The following is a 25,954-nucleotide window of genomic DNA, read 5'->3' on the forward strand; positions in this document are numbered from 1 at the left end:
AGTGGGGAAACATTGGGGAAATGTCATGCAGGAAAACGGGGCAGAAGACAGGGGGCGTGTCCAAGGTGCGCTGGTGCACGGGGGAGGTGTGGCCGAGGCGAACGATCCAAGAGTAATCCATAGAGTATCCAAAACGCAAGGGTAAATCCAAAACCAGGAGATCCATCCGACGAAGGAATTAAAAACCACGAAGGCCGGGTCGGAACCGGCAGACAGGGACAAGGAACAGGAACAGGGGGGTTAAAACCTTAACGGGACCAGGCGCTTCCTGGTCCCGGACTCGCACGATATGGAAATCAGATGCAGAGCCCGGAAGAGCGTCAGCGCCTGGCTTATAAGGTGGGCAGGGAATAGGGCGCAGGTGCATGGAATGAAGTCTTTAGTGAAAGGGCTGGAGCACCCTTAAGGAGGGGGGACTATAGTCGTGACAGTTCTCCATGTTGGCACCAACCCCCTCACTATCTTTGCTCATGTTACTGTTAAAGCAGAGGCCTGAATGTGTCTGGGAGTTAACCAGGCAGTTCCACATGCAGTGTTAAAAAAAGCATTGCTCCGTTTTTTGTCATTTAATGACCTGTCATAATGATATCCTAATCATGTCACAGACAGTTGGAACTGAAAAAGTGTGAGCCACAGCCAATGAGCAAATTTAAGGAGATAAAACCGAGAAATTTGTCATTTAGAAAACCATCCCTACGAACAAAATCCACATACCCCAATATCTGCAATTAGTTTGACTTCAGACGGGACATCAACATTCGGGTAGCTCATGTTTTATGAGAAGATTTTTGCAAAAATTAAGATTCAAAAGGTAGGAGCTTAATGAAGTTTTCTACAAAGGCAGAATCTGCATTTATCAATTATGGATTTGACAGATGGCACCATGTGATAGAAAGGTTCCAAAAGCAGGAACAAACTGCTTGTCACTGCAAAACTTCTAGCAAAATAATGAACATGCAAAATGTGTGTGTAATGATACGTTCTGCCAAGAAAAATGAAATGGTGCACCATATGCCCAGAGATTGTTTCACTGGATCTTGAAGATGCCATAAATAACTTAATTAGCAGCAGTGCAGCAAAGGAACACATTCTCCTTTCACAACAACAGTATGAAGTCTGTTACCATTTCTTACAATTAATGAAGTAATGGGGAGACAGAATCTTATTAATGGTGTTAACACATTTTAAGACAACCCCCCATCCAATTTCCCTACGGGATTAATAAAGTATTATCTATCTATCCCAAATATTTTAAAAAGTCGATGCTTGTGGTTCTTTTAAACTAATTTCATCGGCCTTCGAAAAGAGACGTGCATAATCATGCTACAATTTAACTCAGGGTGACATAGAAATCTGCACTGTCACTTATCTTTAAAAAAACAGGGTACACAAGGTGAAACTTAATGAACACACCCTCCATAAACAGAGCATAAAATATGTTAGGACACAAAGCTAAATCAAAGCTACCTATATAAGAACATAAGAAAGATTACAAAGGAACTGTTTGACTATAATTTTTTCCTTCCTAAATTTGACAACTAATAATAGAGTGGCAAGCTTGAGGTTTATTTCCCTTAAGGAGTCATGATGGATCACTGTACCTAGGGGTGAAATGAAAGTAAGCATTCAATCTATTGCCCTCTGGTCATACTAATTCCCAGCCACTGCAGTATAACCACGGCTCTATTCTTTCCCTGCTAAGTGAGATCTGTGCTCTCAGCAGAGGTTACAGCGTAATCACTTGAAAGGTGGTATTTATGTATGCTGACAAACTTAAGATCTCCCAGACTATCATTCCATCACGGTATCACATCCAATTAACCCACAAAAGTCATCAATGTCATTGATTCTAAATTTACTGCCATGTCTTATTAATCACACAGTATAGATTGCTGGTACAGTAGCCCAGTAATTCCTCTTTCTCAAAAAAATCAATCCGTGAGAGCATAACTGTGGCCTGTATTTTCTTTAAATGTGGAGGGTACCACATTTCTTCAGAGGAAACGTAGTGATTAATAAACTGTGGTATGTGGTATAATGTTCTGTTCAGTTTCTTTGTCATGTGCACAAGTGCAATGAAATGCTTATTTGCATGTATGCTCTGATACAAAGACATTAATTATAACTTTAAAAAGACACTGTATTATAACTGTTGGTTCTACTGTTATCGGCTCCTCCTCAACCCTTGCAAAGTGGTTTTCAATGGCCAAGAAAGAGAAAAATAAATAAAAAATAAAGGTGAAACAAGGAGGAAAATAGAACAAATTGGATGTTCCACACTTTTCAACTACACTATAGTTGGAAAGGAAAGACTGAGCTTTTAACCCCTGTTTAAAACCAATTTAATTTGCACATTTTTTTATTTCATTTCTGTTTAAACTAGGACTGAAACAAATAAAAGTAGTTACAGTATATGTCATTCTTTAGTTTTTTTTAACATTGCCTGTTTTTCTTGAACATTCACCTTACTTTATTAGATTCCAGGAATGCATGTTTTAAAAAAACGTATACAGTATGTCTAGCAATTATTAGAATGTTATGATTCTGAGTCTCTGAGAGGCTTCTATACAGCACTGATCTGCTGGATGGCACTGCAAACTAAAACAATTTCAAGTCTGTTTAGAATTTACCAATTTCCACAGAGCCTGTAGGAGATGTCGACCTTTAGGAATAAAATGGAAAAAAAACAAAACACAAAACAACTAATGCCTTACAGTAGCTTGTAGCTGTGCTGTCAGGCAACTTGGTCTGAGTTATGTCAGCAAATGAACGAACAGTGAAGCACGAAGCAGAGCAGACAAGTGGAAACTATGTGGAAAGGCATTTAAAACCCATAACAGGGGACATTTCTTTGTGCAAAGGTTTGCGGGAGCATGGAACAAGCACCCCAGGTAAGTTGTTCAAGCAGCTTGGCATCTCTCAAGAAAGAGCTGGATGAGGTAATTTGCTCAATTACCTACTGTATTAACTAGTCAAAGGCCTAGATGGGTTAAATACTGTAGCCTCCTCTAGTCTGCAACTTTTCTAATGTATTTATATTCTTTTTTTTAAATAAACCATGATCACCAAGTTAACAAATTGGACGCTTATCACATGGCCTTTTGTTGACCTGGTAATGAGCTGGACTACAGAGCCGCAGAGTCTGACTGCCCAGCATGGACTACAGTATCTACCCCTCCAATTTTACAGATTGATGAAAAGCATGTCACACAGTGATGGATCACTAGATTGTCCTACAGGTTTTTTTTTAAATTAACCTTTACTCAGTTTGTCAATATTACAGGGGTTCTCTTCATGCAAACTATGACACGTAAAGCCGTGATCCACGTAAAGGGGATTTTTAAAAGCATCCTCCTGCAACAAAGACTTCAGTGTTCCATTGTCTAACTTTATTCTTTGTTTTCCAGAAATATCTATTCCTGGATGTTCTGATCACAGATAATGCAGATAAAAATTAAGGTCTCTTAATACAAGCAGAGATGTCCCCATAATGCCATAACTTATTCTAAAGGTAAGATCAATAAACACAAGTTGGAAGCCCTTTTAAAGTAGCTAGAACAGCAACTTCTCAACACTTTGTTAAATTATTATTATTTGTTTGTTTAGCAGACGACCTAAATTAGAGCCCACAATAAATACATTACATGAAATCCCTGTGTCCTTGCACAATATCACACAATTTCATATATCTAACTATAACTTCTGTAAAATACACTAGCGCAGAATTCAAATTAAAGCTGACAAAAGCTGGAAGAGCAACGTAGCTCTGGACAGAAAATGTAATACGGTAAGATCCAAAACAGTATACAGACAGTGTGAGCACCAACCAGCATTGAAGGCAGCCTGAAGGCATGCACTGCCTTCCCTACAATGAACAGGAGCAACAAGCAAGTCACACTGCCAGCCTGAGAGTCAAGGGCACACCGAAGACTGCGACTGAGCCAAGAGACCACAGGTGTGTAAACTGATGAGTCTTGACTGGGCTCTGAAAGATGGTCAGTGATTGAGCAGCTCCGACTATCATAGGTACAGTAGATCATTCCACAGCTGAAGAGAAAGGATGAAGAATGATTGGTGGCTGGACGATCTTAACTGATGTTAATTAATTAATCGAGATTTTAAATTATGTTATCTCTTTGATAGATCTACTGTATCTAAAATCTCTAAAGAATAACATACCTGAAGTAAGAGAAACCCTGATGCTTTAAATCATTAGTATTATGATTTTAAAAAGTGTGTTGGGTTACATCCATTTCTACTCAAAGTGTCTTATAATGTGATACTCCTGCACTACAATTCTATTTATGTCTCATTGAATATTCTCGGATATTTACTGTATGCCACCTGGCTAACATGCAAACACAGAGGTTTATGAATAGATCATGGCACAAATCAAACAAAACACTTCACAGAAAAATGAAGCTCTGTTTACTTGTAGCTCTAACACATCTGTGACCTGCCTAGAAATCAGGACAGCTACTCGGCTTTCCCACAAAAAAACACACACATACAAGAAAAAGCTTGCAAAGTCGTCCAGTCCAACCAACAATGACTACCAACAAGAGGCCACTTACCACAGTCCAGGACCCCCTAGTGAGACATAATCTTTTCTTTTTTACATGGGTCCAATACTTTAACCCAACTGACTGCTCTTCAAGGTCAGTTAACACTCATGTACAAATTCCATTCCAAGGACATTCCCTACAACCAACACTTAATAATCATTCAATTTACAAGTTCCTCACAATATAATATTCTCCTGGAAGAATCTTTGATGGCCCTTTGCACTGGAACCCGTGATCAGGGTAGGCAATAATCCGAGAATTTATTGAGAAAAAAGTAACAGAAACATGTTGTGTGCAGTTGAAATGAAAGTTTATAAACTGTATGGAACCCTTAACATCCTACTTAAGACAATGCACATATTACATACAGTACTTTCTCAAACAATTGCAATATGTGGATTTGTTTAATTGGTCAAAGCCCACTGAAGTGCTACAACATTGCATGATTAATTCTATCCCACAATTACGCTAACGATTACATTTATTAATAAATGACCCCCACGTAACAGAATGCACACATGGATTTATGCAAGGATTAAGGACAAGATTAAGGGAGCAGTTTAAACCCGTGAGCAAACTGCTCTCTGTCTCCCTGGAATGGGCAGTTTGCCACTGTGGAAAACATGGGTCTGCAGTACATCATTGACTTAAAGTCCTGCCTTCATGTGATTCTCAAGGACATTAGGTGTCACTTTGACTATCTTATGAGACTTATCTTATGAGAAAAATCATCAGTTTGAATGAAGTTCTATTCATCAATATGTTCTGATACACTTACAAACATGTATAACCCTAAAATTAGTTTTAGGAGCATAATGATATCAGACATCAACACTGGTACAGTATATCTGACAACTTTCTGTACCATTAAATGAGCTCCATGATTGCTGTTTCGAAGTACATTGTGCTTGTTAAATGGCATAAGACCTCTTCTTGCCACTGTTTAACTCAAGACTCCAGAAACACAAGTGTAAAACATTTACCAAATGTAAAACATTTAATTTGAATGTATTGTGTATATATATACACTGTAAGTGGGGATGCTTTTATTTAAAATGCCTGGAAAAGACACGATACATTTTGTTTGCACTGTTTGTGAAAGTATGTCTCAGAATCCTCTTCACATTTAGTTAGGAGGCTTTAGTCCCGATATTTCCTGCTGTAGCAAGCACATCCCTGCTATATTTAGCTCCTTCCTCACACCTGTCATGGGAGGATGCACGACCGAAAATCACCACATGTCCTAATATACAGCTCGGAACACTTGTGCCAGAGATATAAAAATAAACCTGAGCCACTAAAGTAGGCAAATGAGACCATATTTCCAGTATTTTTAGAAGTATTCCTCTAAGGCTCTCAACCAAACACAGCAGCCAATGGAAATGCCCAATATCGAAATGTTTTATCTCCCTGTTGTCCACATTCAACTTGAATACGTGCCACTCTAATATCGAAAACATTACTGCCAGATTTATTTCAAAAGCTTTACAAATTGTAATTTTCAACATTGCATTTAGGTACAGTATAATAACCTTAATAAGTTTCGAAATTCATTACAAGAATTTTTTGAGGGGAACATTCTTCTTCTCTATGAATAACATACAGATTCACAAGTAAACAAATGCTGCATACAAAGGTGCAAAGAAGAATTAGGTGCCTGTAGATGCAGTACAATAAAAAAATGTTTACTAGTTACTTTGATTAAAAACAGATCATGATGATGATGATGAGGAGGAGGAGGAGGATTATTATTGCTGTTGTTGCTGCTGCTGGTGGTGTAAAAAACTGCTGTTTATATTTGTATATGAATAAGAGGTTATAAATAATTTGACACTGTATGATTGTTACGTGAATGCATACAGTGTAACACAGTGGAACAATGAAATGTAAAAAAGGGCTTCAGGAAAATGTTTCTGACATTTCACAGCTAAAGTAGTTAGCTAATTTCCTATTTAAGATGACCTGACAAGGATTTGCTTCAGATTAAACACAAGTGAGATCCACTGTGGCCGTGTGTACACAAGATAGAAGGTTTGGCTAGAAATTAACTGCAACCCCTGCCCACAGCAGGGAGTTCCTGTCTGAGGGCGAGCTTTTCCTTTAGTTCAAATGTCTTCTCCAAAATCCTTGTTCTGCTTTTTCAGTTTTGCCAACACTTATAACCGTGTAGCAGGGCATGACTAACTGGATCAGTCTTAGTGAATGGGAAAGGCTCCTGACTCTTTGCTTATGCTGTTGGTAGCACAGACAAGCTGGGGGCATGTTTACAGGGTTTCTTTGGCATAGAATCTTTTTGGTCACAAACATTTTTTTTTATCTCTGGAAAATCTCATCTTCTCCTCAGGGTGACTGACAGAGCTACATTTGCCTTTAAAACACCCATTTTGTTGTATAGTTTTTAAGGAAATGGGCTGTAGTTTTAAGGGTAATGTGATATGCTTCACAGTGCGCTGCCTGAATTCACTTAATATCTAGTTGTGAAACTGCACTGAATAAAGACATGACATACATATATTAAGTGTACTGTATATACTGTATAGAAGCATTATATATGCACATATATAGACTGCATATATATAGTGCATAAACACTATATGCACTATATATACAGATTACTGTGTATATGTATATACAGTAATCTGGTAGATTAAAATGAGCAATTGAGTCATACAAATATATGTCATTTAACATACTGTAGGTCTACTGGTGCAAGTACAGTGAAACAGTTTGCTCATACTGTTTCCAAGATACTATTGGATGTGGAAGAAAAAAAAACATGCTCTGAAGAGAGCAGATAATAATGACCATGAAAACCTCCTCTGGTCAGTGTAAGCTAAATAAGCAGCTATATTTAACATCATAGGTGACTGGTATCCCTGGAAACATTGTAATTATTTGACAGGTTAACATTGATGTGTACACTTTCATGTATTGTACAGTGGTTAGAACATCTTGCAATCATTTGAGGTGTTAGGTGCGATGTTTTACAACTAGTGTTCATTTTTGCTTTCATGCATTTAGAATTGTATACAATACAATACAAGCTTTTGAGCAGCAGAGTTATGCATTATGCTGAACCCAGTTTAGGTCCAAATAAACTCATAAACTCAGCCACCAGGTGCATGTTATAAGTTCTTTGCTTAATAGCAGATTTCCCTTGGGTCCTTATGATAATTAATTGCATTTATATATGTCTTTTTATAAAGCACTTCACATACAAGAGGAGGCCCACAATGTCCCACCACTGAAGTGCAGCTCCCACCTGGGCACATGGCAGACATTATGTGCCAGGAGCTCCACTCTAGTCACTTGCAAAGTGGAATATAGCCAGAAGGCTGGGATAACATCTTACTCTTCAAACAGAAGGCGGAAGTAAGAAGCTTCACGAAAAAAAGACACCAAAGGAGGTTGATCAAAGTTTTGACTTGGCTCGGGCCTTATATGAAAGTCAAGAGGCTCTCTATATATACAGATGCAAAATATTTTTGGTAGATAAAAATATTACCATAATTTAAACAAGCCCTCTATCAGTCTTTTTTAGAATTCTTATTTTTGTAACTTCCCTAAGGTGGGTAAATTAGGTTTGTAGAGTTTGCAAAGTTTTCACACTTTTATAAGCAATCAAAAGGTTATCAGCAAAGAGATCTCCATGCATTGAACTAAACTGTGCCCAGAGCAGTTTTTCTCCATATGCAAGCTTACAGAATTGTTTCTGTAGATCCACGGGAGCAGTTGAACTCTGCCTTGGATTTAATTGCATGTGTTCAAGTGGATGACAGTGTTGTGGATTGATGAAGCTGACTTCCATCTCCCCTGCTCATTGAACACCAGCAATTGCATTATCTAGAGTGAGACTAATCAATGTGCATTTATTGAATAGACCCTTCAACATCTAATAGTGAATGTGTGGGCAGGGTTTAGCAGAAGTGTCGCCATCAGACACATTTTCACTTAGAGCCCACAGTCATAGTTTGCAAAAGGTATGAGCACAGATGCACAGGTAAGCCAACACTGTGTTATCTGCACTGCGCAATATCAACATCTTACAAGTTATTGCCCATGCACAATGGAGCCATGAAGAACAAGCTACATGATTCTGTCTGTGAAGAGAATTTCATTGTCATGATCATCTGCAGATTCTTGGTAATTGGTCTAAGAAACTTAGTCCACTATGACAGCATATACAATAGTTGACTATTGATCAGTATTTTGTATTCACCACCAGATTTGGCCATCTACTGAAATGGTTTTGCACAGCTGTTTACCACATGTTACCACATCTGGAACCTCTTAGTGAAAATGCTGGCTAACACTTACTGTAAGAAAGGTGATAAAAATGTTCAGCAAAATATCCAAGTTTTGTTACTATTAAATCAGTGCTTGTAATATCATTTGTTTCACTATTTTCTATTACAATACCTTAAAGTAGTATTTTTCCCCCAAAAGCCACGAGTGTCACCATGAGAAGCAGCACAGGCTGGTATCAAAATGTAAACATTGCAGGAAGACATTTGTTTATGTTGCCATTTATGGTGGCAACCATTTTAAATTCTGCTGACAGTTGTGTTATAGGTTCCTGTAACACAACATGTGCTGTAACGCAGCTTGTTTCCTTAAATTGTTCGTGTGGATGAGATGAGTTTAAGCCGTAAAAATAAAGTGCTACATAAAAAAAAAATGTTTTTTTCCGTGTCAGGTTATTTATTCACAGTTACTAAAAGACCAATTTAATTTTCATCTAATTTTGTTATTTCAAGTACTTCAATGTACAGTACATTTATTTCACTACTGCAAAGGTCTATGTTTTAGCATTACAGAAGTAGAATAATAACAAAATAATAATGACAACCCAAAAAAACTACCTGAATGTTTTTTTAAATGTGTCCAGAGAATGTATTTGCCATCTTAGAAATTCTGAAACTTTACACACCTAAAAATGTCAATTAAAATTTTTTTGTTTTTGTTTCCATGTTTTCATGTGATTTGCTTTCTCTTTGTTCCTTAACCCCTGTATATTTGCATAGCTACTGTGTTTGTTTTCTTTTTGTGTCTCCTCATTGAGGTTTGTACAGTAAAATAGAAACCACAGCTTCTTGAAATTATCCTGACCAAAGAAGCAAATGCCCTTTTTGTGATCGATTACTACATTACATTTGCTTCATCAGAGGTATGGTCTGTATTACATACCCCACTTCTATCTTTGTTTTGATTCTCCATTTAAATATCCAGTGCATGAGTGCCTGTCCTATCGGTGGGATTTTCCCAGACTTTGACATGGTGAAAAATACTTATTACTCTGGAATTATTAATACTATAACAAATAATGCATATATGGCAATTTACAGTGGATAGAAATTCATCCATCTGACTTGCAATTGTATCTAAATTTTGCATGTGTGCTTGTGTGAGTGTTTGTCTTGTGATGGACTGACATCCTGTCCAGGGCGCAACCTTCACCCAGAATAAGCAACTTTATGAAAAGGGATGGCCGGATAAATAGCAATCAACAATACAATTATATTATGATTTACATTGTATATATTAGGTTATGTGAATAACAATTTTAACAATGCAGATATCATATCAGAACCCCCTACTGTATGTGCTCTGCATATCTGTCTGGTGTTTTACAACACATTTGTAGCTTTACACGCAAATTAAAACAAAAATTAAGGTTTTAAAGAGAGGTAGCAGCAATTCACCCAACCATGGTTATTTACTGTGCATGCTGCATGGTACCATATTTGCACCATGAGAGAAAAACAGAAGTCATCACAAGCCTCCCTGGGGAAATGTATGAAATAACTGTGAGCAGCTGTAATATCTAGGAAACATCTTTCATAATTCTGTACTACTTACAAATAAACTTTATCTTTTACTGATATTAACATAAGGCTGTTGAATTTTGCAGCATTCTTTTCTGTTTTTTAATTATAAATGGGTGATTCTGGGATGCATAATCATTGTGCCAGTGCCAACAGCATGATCGTGCCAAATGTAAACCAAATGATATAATGGCAAAAATATTTTTTATCCTGACCTTTTTGCCACTGACTTGCAGCTCAATATTGGTGCACACACCACCTTTGCGAAGAAGCCCTCTGCACAGTCATAATCCCTCAAGCAAACAGACGTACTCCGGATCAAAATATCTATGGTACACTGTTCTCTGTTTCACATTGTATATAAAATCGAGACTGTAAAACTGTTCAGATTAACCTATGATGTCGATGATGTCTCAGAATGCCGGTCACACTTAAGAACAACCGCTGAAGAATTAAATGATCTATTTCATTGTCTTGCCACCTCCTGCCATAAAAATACAGAATGATTATAAAAAAACATATTAAAATTACTTTAAATAATAAAAATTGATAAATTGAGATGAGGAGACATACAGTACAGTAGCACAAGATTTGCTTGTTAACCTTTTTGTTTATCTTGCTATTGAGGGAGATTTAGAAAAAATATTAACCAATGTTGTTTTTTACTTGCTGAGCATTTGTTAACACCTTACCACAATATTGTCTCTAAATGTTTTTTAATTATTTATTATAATTATTTGTAACTTGCAAGCCTTATAATTAAAAGTGCATGTCATCAAAGGCTCACCAAAAAAATTAGATGCAGCGAGCTTCTGAATTAACCATCGTCATAAGCCCTGCAATGTAGCACTTTATACACCATTTTGTGCAACATATTCTGTGCCAAGTTGTCAGGGTGGTGGTTCTGTCTGCATTGTTAGTGCAGCACAGCTGTGCAATCAATAATATTGATGCACTCCATAACAAATGCATTATTTTAAATGCTTAATGTCCACAATGTTTAATGGATTATTTGTTTACAGTATGCAATATGCTACATACTGTACCTATGGATAGATAGATTCAAATTTAATAATAATAATTCCTTGCACTTAATTGGGTTTTCAGTTCAAAATGTTTTGCATAAGACATGCAGCCCCACCTGAGTGATACACAGCAGTCATTCTGCACCAGCTGCCCCACCTGGGCGACACATAGCGGTCATTCTGCACCAGCAGCCCCATCTGTGTGCCACACAGCGGTCTTTCTGCTCCAGCTGCCCCATCTGTGTGCCATACAGCGGCCATTCAGCACCAGCAGCCCCATCTGTGTGCCACACAGCGGTCATTCAGCACCAGCAGCCCCATCTGTGTGCCACACAGCGGCCATTCAGCACCAGCAGCCCCATCTGTGTGCCACACAGCGCTCATTCTGCACCAGCTGCCCCACCTGGGCAACACACAGCGGTTGTTCTGCACAGTAGAAGAGGTGGAAAAGCTCAAAAGTGCATCAACAAATGCATTTAGCCGAACCTTAGGAAGGCCATATCATACAAGCCTAGAGTGGAATTTTTACCCCATCACCGCAGTTTAAAATTTACTTTCATCCAACAGATTTATATTTCCTCTGATTGTTACTTGTTCAACAAATAAAGGGTAATAACACTCAGAGTAAGTTTTATATGTGTAATAGTAGTAGTAGTAATAATATTAAGAACAGGCATGCTTTTTTACCATTTTAGCAACTTAGATAAACGTTTGGAAATCTGCCCTTGTTAAAATCAGTAGTGTTCAATAGCCTACTGGCAGAAAAATATATGAGCTTTGCGATGATAGAGAACAGCCCGTGTGCCTTTGTATTTCATCCAGTACAGAAACCACTTCTTGAAAACATGGACCACTTCTGTTTTTGAGATGGTCACACATGTGGCCTCCAATTTTGTAGAAGGATAAAGAAAAAACAGCAAATTGAAAGAGATGAGGACTTTAAAACAGTACAAAAATAAAGCTTAACCACGAATACTGTATTCAAACATATTTTTCTCTTGCGGGTACATGCACACTTGTATTATGTATTATTTGTACTGATCATTCAGTTTTTATGTTAATTCATCTTAGACTGTATTGTCAAATTAATTGAAATATATCATTTTAGGAGCCCCGTGGAGTTTATGGAGTATAACTATGAGTATAAACTGTTTAGGCTAAATATTTACATACAGCATATCGTAATCTACTTTCTCAATTTCCATTTATTTTCATCTTTTTTGTGATTCAAGCGCCCTCTAAGACTCTTTCATATCGGGCTCCTTGACTGGTTCCATATGTTCTGATTTCAGACTTAATAAGAAATGTAGTGGTTTCAGCTGGAATCAGACAAAAAGCTGAAGGTCTCTTGCCAGCTCTCAGATGAAATTAAGACTTTGAGGATGACAAAGCTGTCTGAGTTCCCTAGATGCAGACACATCTCACAGTACACTGTACATATTTCTCCAAATTAGGATATAAAAATTGCTTTCTTGTTTACTGTAATGTTTGCACTTTGATTCAGCAGCAGCTTTCCAATTTTAAGTGAAAATGTATCATGTTTTAAAGAAATCAATTGAACAACAAAAAAGATACAGTACCCTGATGTAGGGTGTAGCCCTGTGGTGAAAAAAAATCCTTCACTTACACTATCACTGGCACAGCATAACTCACACTTTATTAACAATAAGATCCACACCTTCAACAGCTTAAAATATGACAACTAAAGTGCAAAGAACAAAAGACATTTAACTGTCCGGCAATGCATACGTTAATTTCTTTTTATCTTTAAAATCTTTAAGGGCACTTCTGGCTGCAAGCACATCAGCTTTGTTTAAAATGATGTTATTCCTAAGCCCCCCAAAACTATATAAATGCAAGATGTATATATTTTTTATACTGTAATCAGGGCAGTTCCCATTACAGTGTGTGAAATGAGAGGTTGATCACACAGCAAATTACAGTAAGAAAGTGCAGTTGAACAAGCAACAAGCCAGAAAGCAACTTGCATATGTACCGTATAAAGCATGCCGCAAATATAATAAGGAAAAGCATTTTAATGCTCCTGTTTGTAGAGAAAAGAGCTTGTGTTGCTTTTGTACAATTTAAATGAGCCCTAACACATACTGTATAAAGGAACCCTGTCATCTTTTATATCATCCGCTATCCATACTTGCCCCAGGGTCTTTTTATCTTGTCTCCAAAAGAACTTTTGTTCACATTTTCTGACACTTTCATGGTTGTGGTGCAGTCAAAAACAGTTCAACAAAGGTACCCAGAATACAGATAACAAAAGTGATACCCACTCCTTCCTCTGCTGACGAGAAACTAAAAATGCATCTGCACCACTGGCAAAAACAAGAGTCATAAGGATTAGCACTGCCTTCTAATTCGGACTTCCATATACAGCATGTCAGATTCATGCATTTGTTATAAATGTAGACCGTATTAATGGCAAAGGCTAGGTGGCACAAGGTGATGAATCACTGTCTGCTCCTCTATTTCTGCCAGTCACAATGCCCTGCCCAACAACAACAAAAAAACACTAACAAGTATATAAATATCTTTGAGACTTTCTCCATATAAGGTTTCGTTGTTTTCATGCGCGTTGTGCAAACAATTTAAGAAAATAAAATACAGTGTATATATATATAAAATACACAGCAACATGGCAACCTGATATTCAGTTTTCAGTTCATTATCGAACTAACCACTATAAGTACGGGCACAATGTTTAATTATGAAACATTCTGTCTACAACATATTCCCTTTCTGAGTATGAATATGAAGCACTCAGTTTAAGTTAGGAAATCTCTCTACGGTTTATTTTAAGAAAAGGGTTCTACAGTATTACCACGTGCAATTTGTATTCTGGGAAAACAGTAACCACCTCGCACTTTGCTGGTTTATTTTCCTAAGCTCTCCAATCAAAATATTCTAAACACGATTGAGTGTTGATACACATAATTGCAGTTCATTTTCAAACTGAAGCTATAAAAGAGCGTGCAAAAAAATTAAAAATCAATGCCATCACCGAAACACTAGTTCAAACAACTGTAATTCTACGAATGCTCGTAACGTGTTGAATAAAAACTGGAGTTTAAAATAAATCATTCAGTAGTCTATGTGGAATAAACATACATGTAAACAAATCATTTGATTTATTTTATTAATAAAAAAGGAAAATATGTTTAACTTTAAATGTTAAAATATTTTTTATAGAATGTTATTTTGTTGATCCCCAAGGAACCTCCCTTACCGCCATATAAAACAAGTGTGTAATATTTAAAAAACTAATATATATTAAAAATATCAAACAGAAAATAGTTTTGTAGAGTTCTTCGAATTTGCAGACCATTAATTTAGAACTGCCGATTTTCAACAAGTTCTAAAAAACTATGTCTCATAGGGTGGTTTTTACAAAGATCAGACGCTGTCATTTCGGCTTTTTCATACATGTACATATACTTTCCAAATATCCCAAATAATACTTTTATAAAACATTCATTTCAATAGGAATTTTGTAACTGCAATAGTTGATTGCAGTTCAAATATCTTGCTCATCACAGTAACAATGCAAGCTGTGCAAGATAATGTGTACGATTTGGTACCTACATTGAATGAACTGAAAAATGTAATTCTGTATATTTCTACAGAGCTGCATACAAACTATTCACGTCCATCGCTGTGAATTGCACTTTTATAAGCAGATACAGTACCTTTCGGCTCGCAACAAGTTGACATGAAAAAAGCTTTATCAAGCGACACGGCCACTAGCTTTCAACACTGATAATTAGTTGCCATGTGGTTTTATGAAATGCAGTATACAGTAAATTGATAATAACGTAAGAGCATGACCCGAATTGAGGGAAATGTACTTAAATGTACTTATATACAACAGACATCGCCGTAATCTAAAAAGGGTCACCTTCGCTGCTAGTACAGTAACAACTGAGCTGAGCAACAGTTTTAAATCTTTTTTTTTTTTAAAGAAAGCTATATTTGAATATACGTAATGAACCGGTACAGCGGATAAAGTCTTAAGAGTATCTATGATGAACAAAGCATATCATAGTGAAAGTTGCCACCCCCTGCCCTGCACAGATGAAGCTCTCACCGTTCTGTATTTCGTCAACGCAAATAATGTTCAGTAACTGTCGCCTACCCATTGTCTGGCAAATTAAATCCCAAACCCAGTTTCAAATAGGATATGTCTGACTGCTAATTTAACGGCATACCTTGAGCAAAGAAAACTACAATTAAAGAGTAATGCATAATCGCTGTTTACAGATTAGACCGCTACATGTTTCCTAGTACTGTATTAACACTAAAGACAAGTCAAATCACTGTTGAACAAAACAGATGGGAGGATGTCAATTTGCCACAAATTTGTTTTTATTTTAAAAACGGCAGCTGTTCTTAAAAACGGCAGCTTCAGCGCACGGGACTGTCAAGCGTTTGGCAACAGCTGAAAACCTCATGTAGCCTAGCTAGAAATGACCCCAACTCCTGTTACTTACAATATCTGAGAAGGAAACGGCTCCGTTGAAGAAAGATTGTTTAACAGGGAGAAGAGTACCAAAAAAAGGACGGATATCCTGTAAGAATCCATCGTTTAAACGCAATTTCCAGCACGCGAGGGGGGAAAAAAAGCACCGATCCAGAATGTGATTAATGAAAGAAACGCACTGTAAGTCCACAGCAGCTTGTAGTGACACTTAGCCAGATAACAGTCTGTTACTCCACTAGCTAATCTGATCAGCCGCCATCAGGGCTACTTTCTAACAGATCGCGGCTGTTTTCTCTCTCTCTCTCTCGTTTCAGTTTCAGCTGTGTTAGTTTGTTTTCCTTAAATAGATGCAGTGAAATTGTATTTTGCAAGTGGGGTAGAACGGTCTTTATCTCCTCCTCTGCAATGAGAGACCAGTGTCAGACCCCACTAGATCACTTGCACACAGTAAACCCCTCCGCCCCCCCCACTCTCCGCAACCCCCCTCCTCTGTTGATGATGATCATGTACTGCCTTCCATACAAGGAAGAGAGGAACTCACCAACTCAGCAGCTGATCTCCTTTACCACCGCCTTTGATCAGATACACAACCAAGCCTCCTAATATAAACCTATTGGCAAACTTAAAGGAGCAAGACATTACATATCTGCAGTATAAGACAAGGAAGACAACAGGTTAGGGTGAGAAAGGAAGCTGATTCTGTATTTGTTTCTTAAAACTGATCTTCTGAATGACTCTTAAAAAACCTGTTCTGTTTTCAGTTTTTATTCTTTGAAGAGTTGCCATTTAAACAATTACTGTAGCTCATATACATTTATGCCTGTTATGTGTCTCTTATATACTGATAACCAATGAAAATGTAACTGATGACTTTTACATCAGTAATTTACTGGGCACATATTGTAAATTGGGCTTTTCATCTTAAATTGTGAGCAATGTGTTTCTTGATAGTTTGGTTAGTATTGTAATGTACCACCTCTGTAATTTTTTTTTTTAATAACAACATTACTTTATTAACCCTTTACAATTTCTTGCATTAGGAATTATCTTTTCGCTTACCCCAGCTTACTCTCCATGAGACACACAGACAGGGAGAGAGCCTGAGGTCAGAGCGCAGGGTCTGCCATTGTACAGCGTCCCTGGAGCAGTTGGGGTTAAGAGCCTCGCTCAGGAGCCCAACAGAGTAGGATTCCTCTGCCGGCTGCGGGATCCTCTGAACTCTGACCACTTTCTGACTCCCCATCACCCCCACCAGCTAGTGAAGGTGGGGGTCCAGACTAATAGAGGTCAGGTACGTCAGGATGGGAACCTGAAACCACATACACAGGTGGGGAAACATGGGACAGCCACACACTTACACTCACATAAAATGCACACAAACCTCTGTACTCCTCTGTGAGTCTGAGGAGTTAACACTGTCCTTGATAGTTCCAAACTATCCCAAACAACTTCCTGTCTGTCCCAGCATGCTCTCCTGGGGCTGACATCACCAGCACCACTGCTTATCTGCTCAGCGCGCCATCGCTGCCTGATGAGGATGCTACACTCCTCTGGGTGACTAGCACACAGTGCACCTACAAAAGGGTAATAAAGTCAGTGAGCTGCAGTTACCATATCCTGCCTCTCTTCATACAGGACCCACTCTGTATGGGAACACTAGGGGGGAATTGCTGCACTATTTTACCTTGGGATGACAAAACATAGAGTGCAAGCCGTGGGATTGCATAAAAACACCATGTCTGCCAATTAAGTCAAATTGTAGTGGCCATGATGAGTTTTTGAAAGAGTCTGTCTAGCCATTCATAAAGACATGATTTAAATTGATGCAGGCAGCACTATCGCCTTGTATTCTAATCTTTTCAGATCTAAGAAGCTCATCGGGGTTGGGCCTGGTGAGTACTGGGAAGGGGAAACCTCTCAGGGAAACTAGGCTGCTGCAGTAGTGTTTGTGGACCAGTAGGTCAGAAGACTTCTAGTCCAATTCCCCATTGTAGTGGCCAGGGACACTGTGTTTAATCTGCTCATCTGATGATAAACCAATAAATGTTCCAGGTTTTTCCACGGCACATTATATGACAATGTAGCCTTTAGATAATTAAGAATTAAGTTATGTCTGGCATGATTAAAGACAGCCTGTCAGTAGGAGATGTCCAGAGAATGAGATGTGTTACTTCAGCAACCTGCTGTCTAGTTCTAAGAAATCAGGAAATCCATGAGGAGCCCATGTCCTGAAGGGCTGAGGGCTACAGTTCCATGTCAACTCTTAACCCAGAACCAGAACCATCTGTCAGGTCCCAATAAATAATTGTTTTCAAATCGCCATTTCTATAACACAATAAATTGCAGGACGAAATAACCTGTGCACCAGCAGAATTACTGTAGCTTGCTGTCTGCAGAAAAATAAATCTTCTACATGCAGGCTTTTAAAGAATAACATGTCGACAGATGAGAGGTGTGAGTGCTGTCTTCTGTTGGCCAGAGAACATCTGAGCTGGCAGCAGAGAGAGTGGTGAAGTGTTCTATCCATTGATGAATGCTGTTTCGCCTTTGGCAGACCTGATGGAAGACAAAGTGTTTTGAGATACCATAGAGAGCATTATGGCAAGTATTGTGCCAGTGTCAAATGGTGACATGGTTTGAACTCTGTTGATGGGTGAGGAATCTGCTTTTGGTGCAGATTGAGGGCACCAAATCTGATAACCTTATTGCTCGGCGATACATTGACAAAGTCTCTTAGGCCGTGCTTTTCCTGTTCCTTCAGACCCATCTGAAAGTGTCAGTTTTCCATCAAAGCAATGATACAGCTTCAAGAAAACAGTGCTGAGGCCCTGTTATAGTCAGCACTTTCTCCTGACCTTAGTCCAATAGGGCATCAGTGAGACCAACTCATTAATGCCAGGAACAGGTGACAAATGCTTGTAGCTCTTCAGGTTGTAGTTGCACAAGAGGAGTGGCAGAGCATGACAGAAGAGACTGACCAAGACTGTGCTCCGGCACCAGCAGGATAGTATGTACTCTTGAGGAGACCAGAACTTTTTTTAAATGTTGACAGTAAGCCATGTTTCATTAACTCTTTGATCTGTATTTTTATATATTATTTTCTGTGATTTAATTTCCACAATATGTATAAAAATTGCTGAACTCCATTAGATCTAAGCATTGCATTTCTTATGAGAAACAATATAGAGTTAGATACAGTACCCCTAACCTAATTAATGAAAACCTTGAATTAAAGTTTCATAAAAAATAATAGTTTAATAGCATGTATTTCACTCTAGAAAAATAAATCACTGCTGCTTCAGTATTATCATAGTTATTTGTGTGTTTTTTCCTTCAAGGTGACAGGTATTAAAGCTTTCATGTGTACATGGGATAGGGTTCATGTCTAATTTGTGTTGCTCTTGTGGCAAATTTGAAAACAAATACCACCTTCTCACTTAAGATGCAAACACTATTTTGGAGGCATTGCACATTCTTCTTGCAGTGCTCCAAGCTGAATTATATCACAGTTAATCAATGGCAGGAGTTTGTTCACTAAAATAGAAGAGGACCCATAGTGAATGTCCTAACCACAGATTATATTTTATCCTATGGAACCCATTGGCTGTAAGTAAATAAACTAAGCATGACCCTCTTTAGAGCATAAATAGTATAACATCACACGCCTGAAAAGGGTGTTGGATGTTTCATCTGAAAAAGCAAAATAATTGTGCTTTCGAACTCTTACAACACAATTATAATATGCACACGTTTTAACAAAGAAAAAACAAAATCGGAGTATTGCTCTTCATTTAGGCTTAGGTTGAAAATGAAAAATCATACAGGGCCACAGAGGCATAGTTACTGAATTCAAATCAAAGCAGAAATCCAGAATCTTACAGTATGAAGTATAAAAATCAAGATACAGAAATTGTTTCATATATCTACAAAAGATCTTCACCAGAACCATTGGGTGCAATTCAATCACCTTAATATTGGTCAAATTCATTCCTTTTTAATTCATGGTTTGGAAATTAATTATATCTGAAGGGAATTAGTCAATGAATTGCAAAATAATTTTTACAATCAGGGGAATTGTAAATCATCTCTCATTTGAGATGATTATATACAGTGGAATGGTCCCTAATACACAATGAATAGACAAATACTCAATTGTTAATAAGATGATACAGTATATGCACACTTACCAGAAAAATCCCATTCTACATATACCATGGAGATGTTTAAAAGCCTTTTTGGTTTGTTTTTCATGTGCTTTGTGCTGTCCAAATATGACATTTTATTTTCAAGACTAGCACTGTAGGAGAACTCTCAGTCTTGAGATCGGGGTGTGGATTTAATATCTGTAGAGACTCATTCTGATCCTGTGGAAATACAGACATAACACGTGGCTTTTACTAATGTCAGTCACTAATCTGTGAACAAAAAGCCAAACAACAAACTAGAATTAACAGGATTAAGCATCATTACATGGGGTTTCTTAGGAATTACAAAATCCTGGCTTAAAAAAGCTTTAAAGCAAATTAATGAAATGTAACTATATGCTTACTTTAATTTTGTGGTTTCCAATAGTACTCCATCTTATTATTACTATTATAACTTCATATGCTGTGGTTGTGAATATTCTTTCTATTTTTTTATTTTGCTTGTTCTGACATGTTTTTAGGGGATTGCAAAAAGCGTTACTTCAAAGATTCTTCTCCCAACAAGAGAACCATTTCTAATTATTTCACTTTGGCTTCTAATTGCTGCGTATCAGATATCTCTAGTATTTCAAAAAATGAATTAATTCATCTTTTGTGTAAATATGTGTTCCCATATTTTTGATTGACAGAAAATCATTGTGGTATTTTCAATAGGAGTGTCAGCAACCTATGTAATTCATTTAATTAGCTTCAAACGCATGTTCACATTTATTAATTGTAAAACCCATCAAAATCATCGTTCTATATACAAATATTTTATTATATACAGTATAAACGATATTTTTTCCTTGGTGGTTTCAATAATAGAGGACTCAAATATTTTAAGGTGCATTATCTGAATGTGACTTTAAACATCTTCCCATTTTTTATTGTTTTAATACATCTTCATTCCTAAGGATCCTATAACGCATTATGTATAGTAGGGGACCCTCTTCATCCACCAGAGGTTTACTATCCCAGTACTGGCCAAACTCAATCTTGCGCAGTTTCTGAGAGCTATGTAATGATGATAAGGGTACACACGCAAGGTAGCATTTGTGAACAACTGCAGTTTAAAAACAAATGTTTAATGCAATATTTAGCTCACTGTCTGAAATTTCTAAATGTATCCATAATTGTCACGTTTCTCTCCAGTAATGAGATGACAAAAAATATTTTCTTATAGAGATTTTTAAGTGCTGTCTATAAAAATTTCATGTTCTAAAAGACTGTTCAGAATCCCATCAGATTGATAAAATTATACATTTTCGGGAATACAGAAGAAAACAGGTGCAGTGAAGGCAGCAAGCTGAATTGTTTAAGCAGGGAGATGTGTCAGCAAGTATAAGCTGCAAAGGAACAGGTAAAGGTTTATTCCATCCTGAAAAGAAGAGAGACACAAGGTTTTGGCTTCGGGTGTGTTGAATTTTTTGGAATGAATGGTTTGCAGTATTTCTTAAAACTAAGCCCACTTTTCTGTAATGTTATTTCTCATTAGAACATTTTAAAATACATTTAAATACAGTAAACGCATGCTTTCAAATAAAAAAAATATTTTTGGAAAACTAAAATCATTATACTGTACATACAGTGACTCATTTTATTTACCTAATTCTGTCATCTCACAACATGATTGTTGTATAGTACTGTCTATATTTATTAACTTTTTCCTCTTTCATTGTCACACAAAGTGACTGTAATAGCTGAATAACTAAAGAGTAAACATTATTAAAATTGTAGTAAAATTCTACAAATGAATCCTGTTTGCAGATTATAGTCAGGTATCAATATATATCCAGTATATTGATTCCACAGAGAGAAGTAGCTTTTAAATATGCACTGAAATGTCAGTGAAAAGTAATTAAGTTTCACCATGCATGCGTCTTATAATTATAGAAAATGGAAACAATGTAATGAAACAACATACTCTGCATTTATTGCCTTCATTAGCACAGCTTGTATTCCTTTTGGGGAAAATTGTTTGGAGTCCATTTTGCATATAAACGCTCTTTACAAAACTACAAGTTTTCAGCTGAGCAAGTCAGCCTTATATTAAACTATTTTAGTGTTCTATATTTTCAGTATAGACAAACCGTCTAGATGACCGTCAGGCAGAGACATCAACAAGATATGGTGAGCAGAGTCCTGGACTCCAGACAAAGGGCCGTGGACTCCAGTCACATGTTCTTGGACTCTTGAGAAAAGTACTCCACTCAGAACGGTACAGTAAATGCCCTGCTGCGCAAGTTTAAGGTTGTCTCCAAGTTGTCATTGTAAATAAGAATTTGTTCTCTAGTGGTTAAATAAAGGGTGGCACAGAGGTTAGCATTTCTGCCTCGCAGTTCTGGAAACCTGGGTTAAATTACTTTTGTGCTATCTGTGTAGAGTTTGTACCGTATATTCTCCCTGTCTTCATTTTGGTTATCAACTCAATGGTACTGTACAGTACTTTTCACTTTGGGCCTATCAACTCACTTGGGAGGGGTGGGTATGGTAAAAAAGAATAATAATGCACTGAAATGTGAAAATCTATGAAGCCTTTCTTGCCCTGTCATTTTGAGATGCCATTGTTCCTCTTTGGCTTTAGGGTAATGGGTCTTAAACATCGCTTTTGTGATTCAGTGAAGTGGGGATTTCAGATACTGAGATGTACACACAGAAGAAAATGGAAGAAAGCAAACAAATGTGATCTAACAACGTGGAACCCGACCTTCCTGTTGTCTTCCTGAATGCGGGTTCATTAGCATCTGAATGGCTCTTTTTCTAGTGAGCCTTTCCAATTCTGTGGCAAGTTGATGTCAGACAGCCCTTAATTGTAAGGCAGAAAACAGAAACAGATGTTAAATTTGAGCACTACAGATGTACCAGACATAACACGAGGGAAAGAGAATAAGTTTAATTATTTAATAAAGTAAATATAATTAGCCAGAAGGAGGAGCAGACATTCATCCATATCATGCACTAATGTCATTATTTGTGTGATATACTGTAGGTCACTTTGATATCCCAACATCAATCTGAAATAAAATGTATTTGCATAATTTTAATCTGCAACGTGTTTCATGGATTGATTACAATATTTTAATGGGGTTGTTTGAGGGGAGCTGTGTGTGTACGGGGGGGGGGGGTTACTTCATTTTGTTGGAAAGCACAATAAAATAAGATGTATTATTTTTTCAGTTTTAGTTGGAGAGTTAGCTCATGCAGAACACTGCCCTGTAACAATTCAGAATTGACATAGACTAGAATAGAACAGAAAAGACAATGGAACTAATTAGTACTTTCAAGAGAATTTATTTTTTTTTCTTCACAGAACACATTTGGTAAAGGCGTATTAAATCCTGAAATAATAGGACAGTTATTTAAAAGCCTGTTCTGAGAAAACAGTAGGGAGATAATAAATTAAAGGGTACAAATAATGTAATGCATGTTAGAAATACTGTTACAAAAAAAAAACAAGGCCTCAATATTCTGTTCCATATTTTTGATTATTTTCAGTGAACATGAATACATGAATATATATACTTTTACACGTGCAAAGAACCTTGACTTCAAGTTCAAGTTCAAGTTTATTGCCATTATACTCATGTACAGGCATATGGTATAACAAAATGCTATTTAGCTAGCTCTCAGACGGTAAGAAGTACAAAAACACAACAAGAAAAGAAAGACAGAGACAACAGGGAATGTGCAAAACAACAACAGGTAACAGGTAATGTGCAAAACAACATCAGATGTGCAAAATCTTACATCAACAGAATGAAATAAAGGATGGAAAATTATGTGGAGTGAGCTTTTTGACATGTCAGGTAGAGGTAGATTTCAATGTGTGTTTGAGTTTTGGTAAGAGAGAAGGCACTGTGAGGTTCAGATCGTAGGTGAGAGAGGCTGGGAGTTTAATAGTTTGATAGTGCAGGGGTAAGAACTGTCTTTGAGTCTGGTAGTCTGGGCCCGAATGCTCCGGTACTGTTTTCCAGATGGTAGAGGGTCAAACAGTCTGTAGCTGGGGTGTGTGGGGTCTTTGATGATGCTTCCTCAAGCACCGTCTGTCATAAATGCCCTGGATGGATGGGAGAGCAACCATGGTGATGGACTGGGCAGTTTTCACCACCCACTGTAGGGCTTTGCGGTCAGCAGTACTGCAGTTGCCATACCACACTGGGATGCAACCTGTCAGTGTGCTTTCTGTAGTGCATCTGTAAAAGCTAGTGAGGATCTGGGGACATATCTTAGCCTTCTTCAACTGTCTTAGGAAGTACAGACTTCTATTCACACTGAAAATTGTCATTCAATAAACTTGTAAATGGTGTAATTGAAAGAGAATTTAATAAATACAATTTTTCGACCAAACAGATACTGTAAGTGGATAACATTGAATGCACTGATGCGTTTGCCCGTGTTTACACAAATCGGTCTGTAAGGCACCTACAGGTTTGTGTGAAACTGAGTTTCAGCAGGTTGCCACAGGAGCAAGGTGACTAATGCTGCTGTCTCACAGTTGTAAAATCCTGGATTTGATTTCAGCCTTAGGAGCCTGTGAGGAATCTGTGTGGGCTCTCCATGCTCACGAGGGTGCTCCATTTTCCTTCCACTTTGGAAAGACACTCGATTGAAACAGGGCTCATGCGCTGAGCCAGTGACAGAGGTGACGCCCCCCCTCTGCAGTCCAGACAGTGCGGCGCTCTGCTGTGACAGAGGAGCTGCTCTTGTCTCGCAGTGGAATTCTCCCCTGGCTACTGGTCTTGTATGGAGTTCTCCCATGGCGGAGTCATCTACTGTCTAGGGAGTGGAGCTGTGTGGCTCTGGACCTGCGAGTGACTGGGATTGAACCCTGGCAGACCAGAGCCTTACTACAGGTCACTGGTGTTGTGTAAAATTCTCCCATGGCTGAGTTACCTGCTTGCTGTGAAGTGGTGCTGCACTTGCTTGGTTACCAGCGAGCGAGCGGGATCGAGTCCTGGCAGGGGCAGGGCACTTTTCAACAGCTATGGGTCACTGGTGTCATGTGGAATTCACATGATTCAGGATTCAGGATTAGCGCTACGTCATGAACAAACCGGTCTGTTCATGTGTCACAATCTCTGTTAGTTAAACTAGGACTAGATACAGTAGCTGGTCTTCAGAGATTAACTGCCAGTGCGACGCAGCAGGAATCTCTCCCTCCTTCTCCCCCACCTCACACCGAACCAGGACGGCCTGGCACCGGGCCAGAGGACGCCGATTGGACGCATCAACAGCCTGCCGCTGTTCCTTTGTGTCAGTGGGAGATTCACACAGATTGGATGAGTATTCAACATTCTGCATTACAGCTCGAGAATTCAACTGTTACCTGAACCCCATCTGATTTCAATTTAATTCCTATGAGTGACATACTTCCTTTTGAGTATCTAGTGTAGAAGTTGTAATCAAAGCTCATTAACGAAACGGTATAAATGAATGGTATACTGAATGTACTGTATGTCTCTCTTGGTTTGTAACTCCATTATTGAATATACAGTATACCTTTTGTATTCTGCTAACCTTCACTATAAGATATGTTATGTTTATATGCACATTTTATATACTAATATATGTATTCTCATGTATTAGTATCCATGTGTGTGCGTTGCTGAGTTATCCAGCAAGGTTGGTTTTCTAGTAGCCATCAAAGAATCATTTTGTGACTTACTGCAACAATTAATTGTCCCAGTAAATGCACAAAACCCCTACAATACCAACCAAAATATATTTAAAATTTGCTGCAATAGAAGTAAAAGAATTGTCAGACTTCCTACACATTATTATGTGAAGAAATAAGGTATTAGAGCACAGAGATGAACAGACTATATCGTGAAGGTTAATAAAAATCTAGGAGCCATATTAAATA

At 37.8% G+C, this 25,954-nt stretch overlaps 1 protein-coding gene across 15 annotated transcripts in view; it reads right to left on the reverse strand.

The window, feature by feature from the left end:
* The window catches only part of cacna2d1 (calcium voltage-gated channel auxiliary subunit alpha2delta 1), a 240,725-nt gene extending 224,373 nt beyond the window's left edge, over positions 1 to 16,352 (reverse strand). For 10 of the 15 annotated variants that reach the window (XM_088645537.1, XM_088645538.1, XM_088645536.1 and 7 more), the window contains exon 1: positions 15,915 to 16,352. In XM_088645537.1, coding sequence (XP_088501663.1) covers positions 15,915 to 16,006 — 92 coding nt within the window. In that variant the 5' untranslated portion in view covers positions 16,007 to 16,352. The remainder of the gene's footprint in view (positions 1 to 15,914) is intronic. The other 5 variants (XM_088645540.1, XM_088645539.1, XM_088645533.1 and 2 more) reach the window with 1 other exon arrangement.
* Between the last annotated feature and the right edge of the window lie 9,602 nt (positions 16,353 to 25,954).

The sequence above is a fragment of the Lepisosteus platostomus genome, chromosome 9 (assembly GCF_059453375.1).
Source record: "Lepisosteus platostomus isolate fLepPlt1 chromosome 9, fLepPlt1.hap1, whole genome shotgun sequence".
NCBI lineage: Eukaryota > Metazoa > Chordata > Actinopteri > Semionotiformes > Lepisosteidae > Lepisosteus > Lepisosteus platostomus.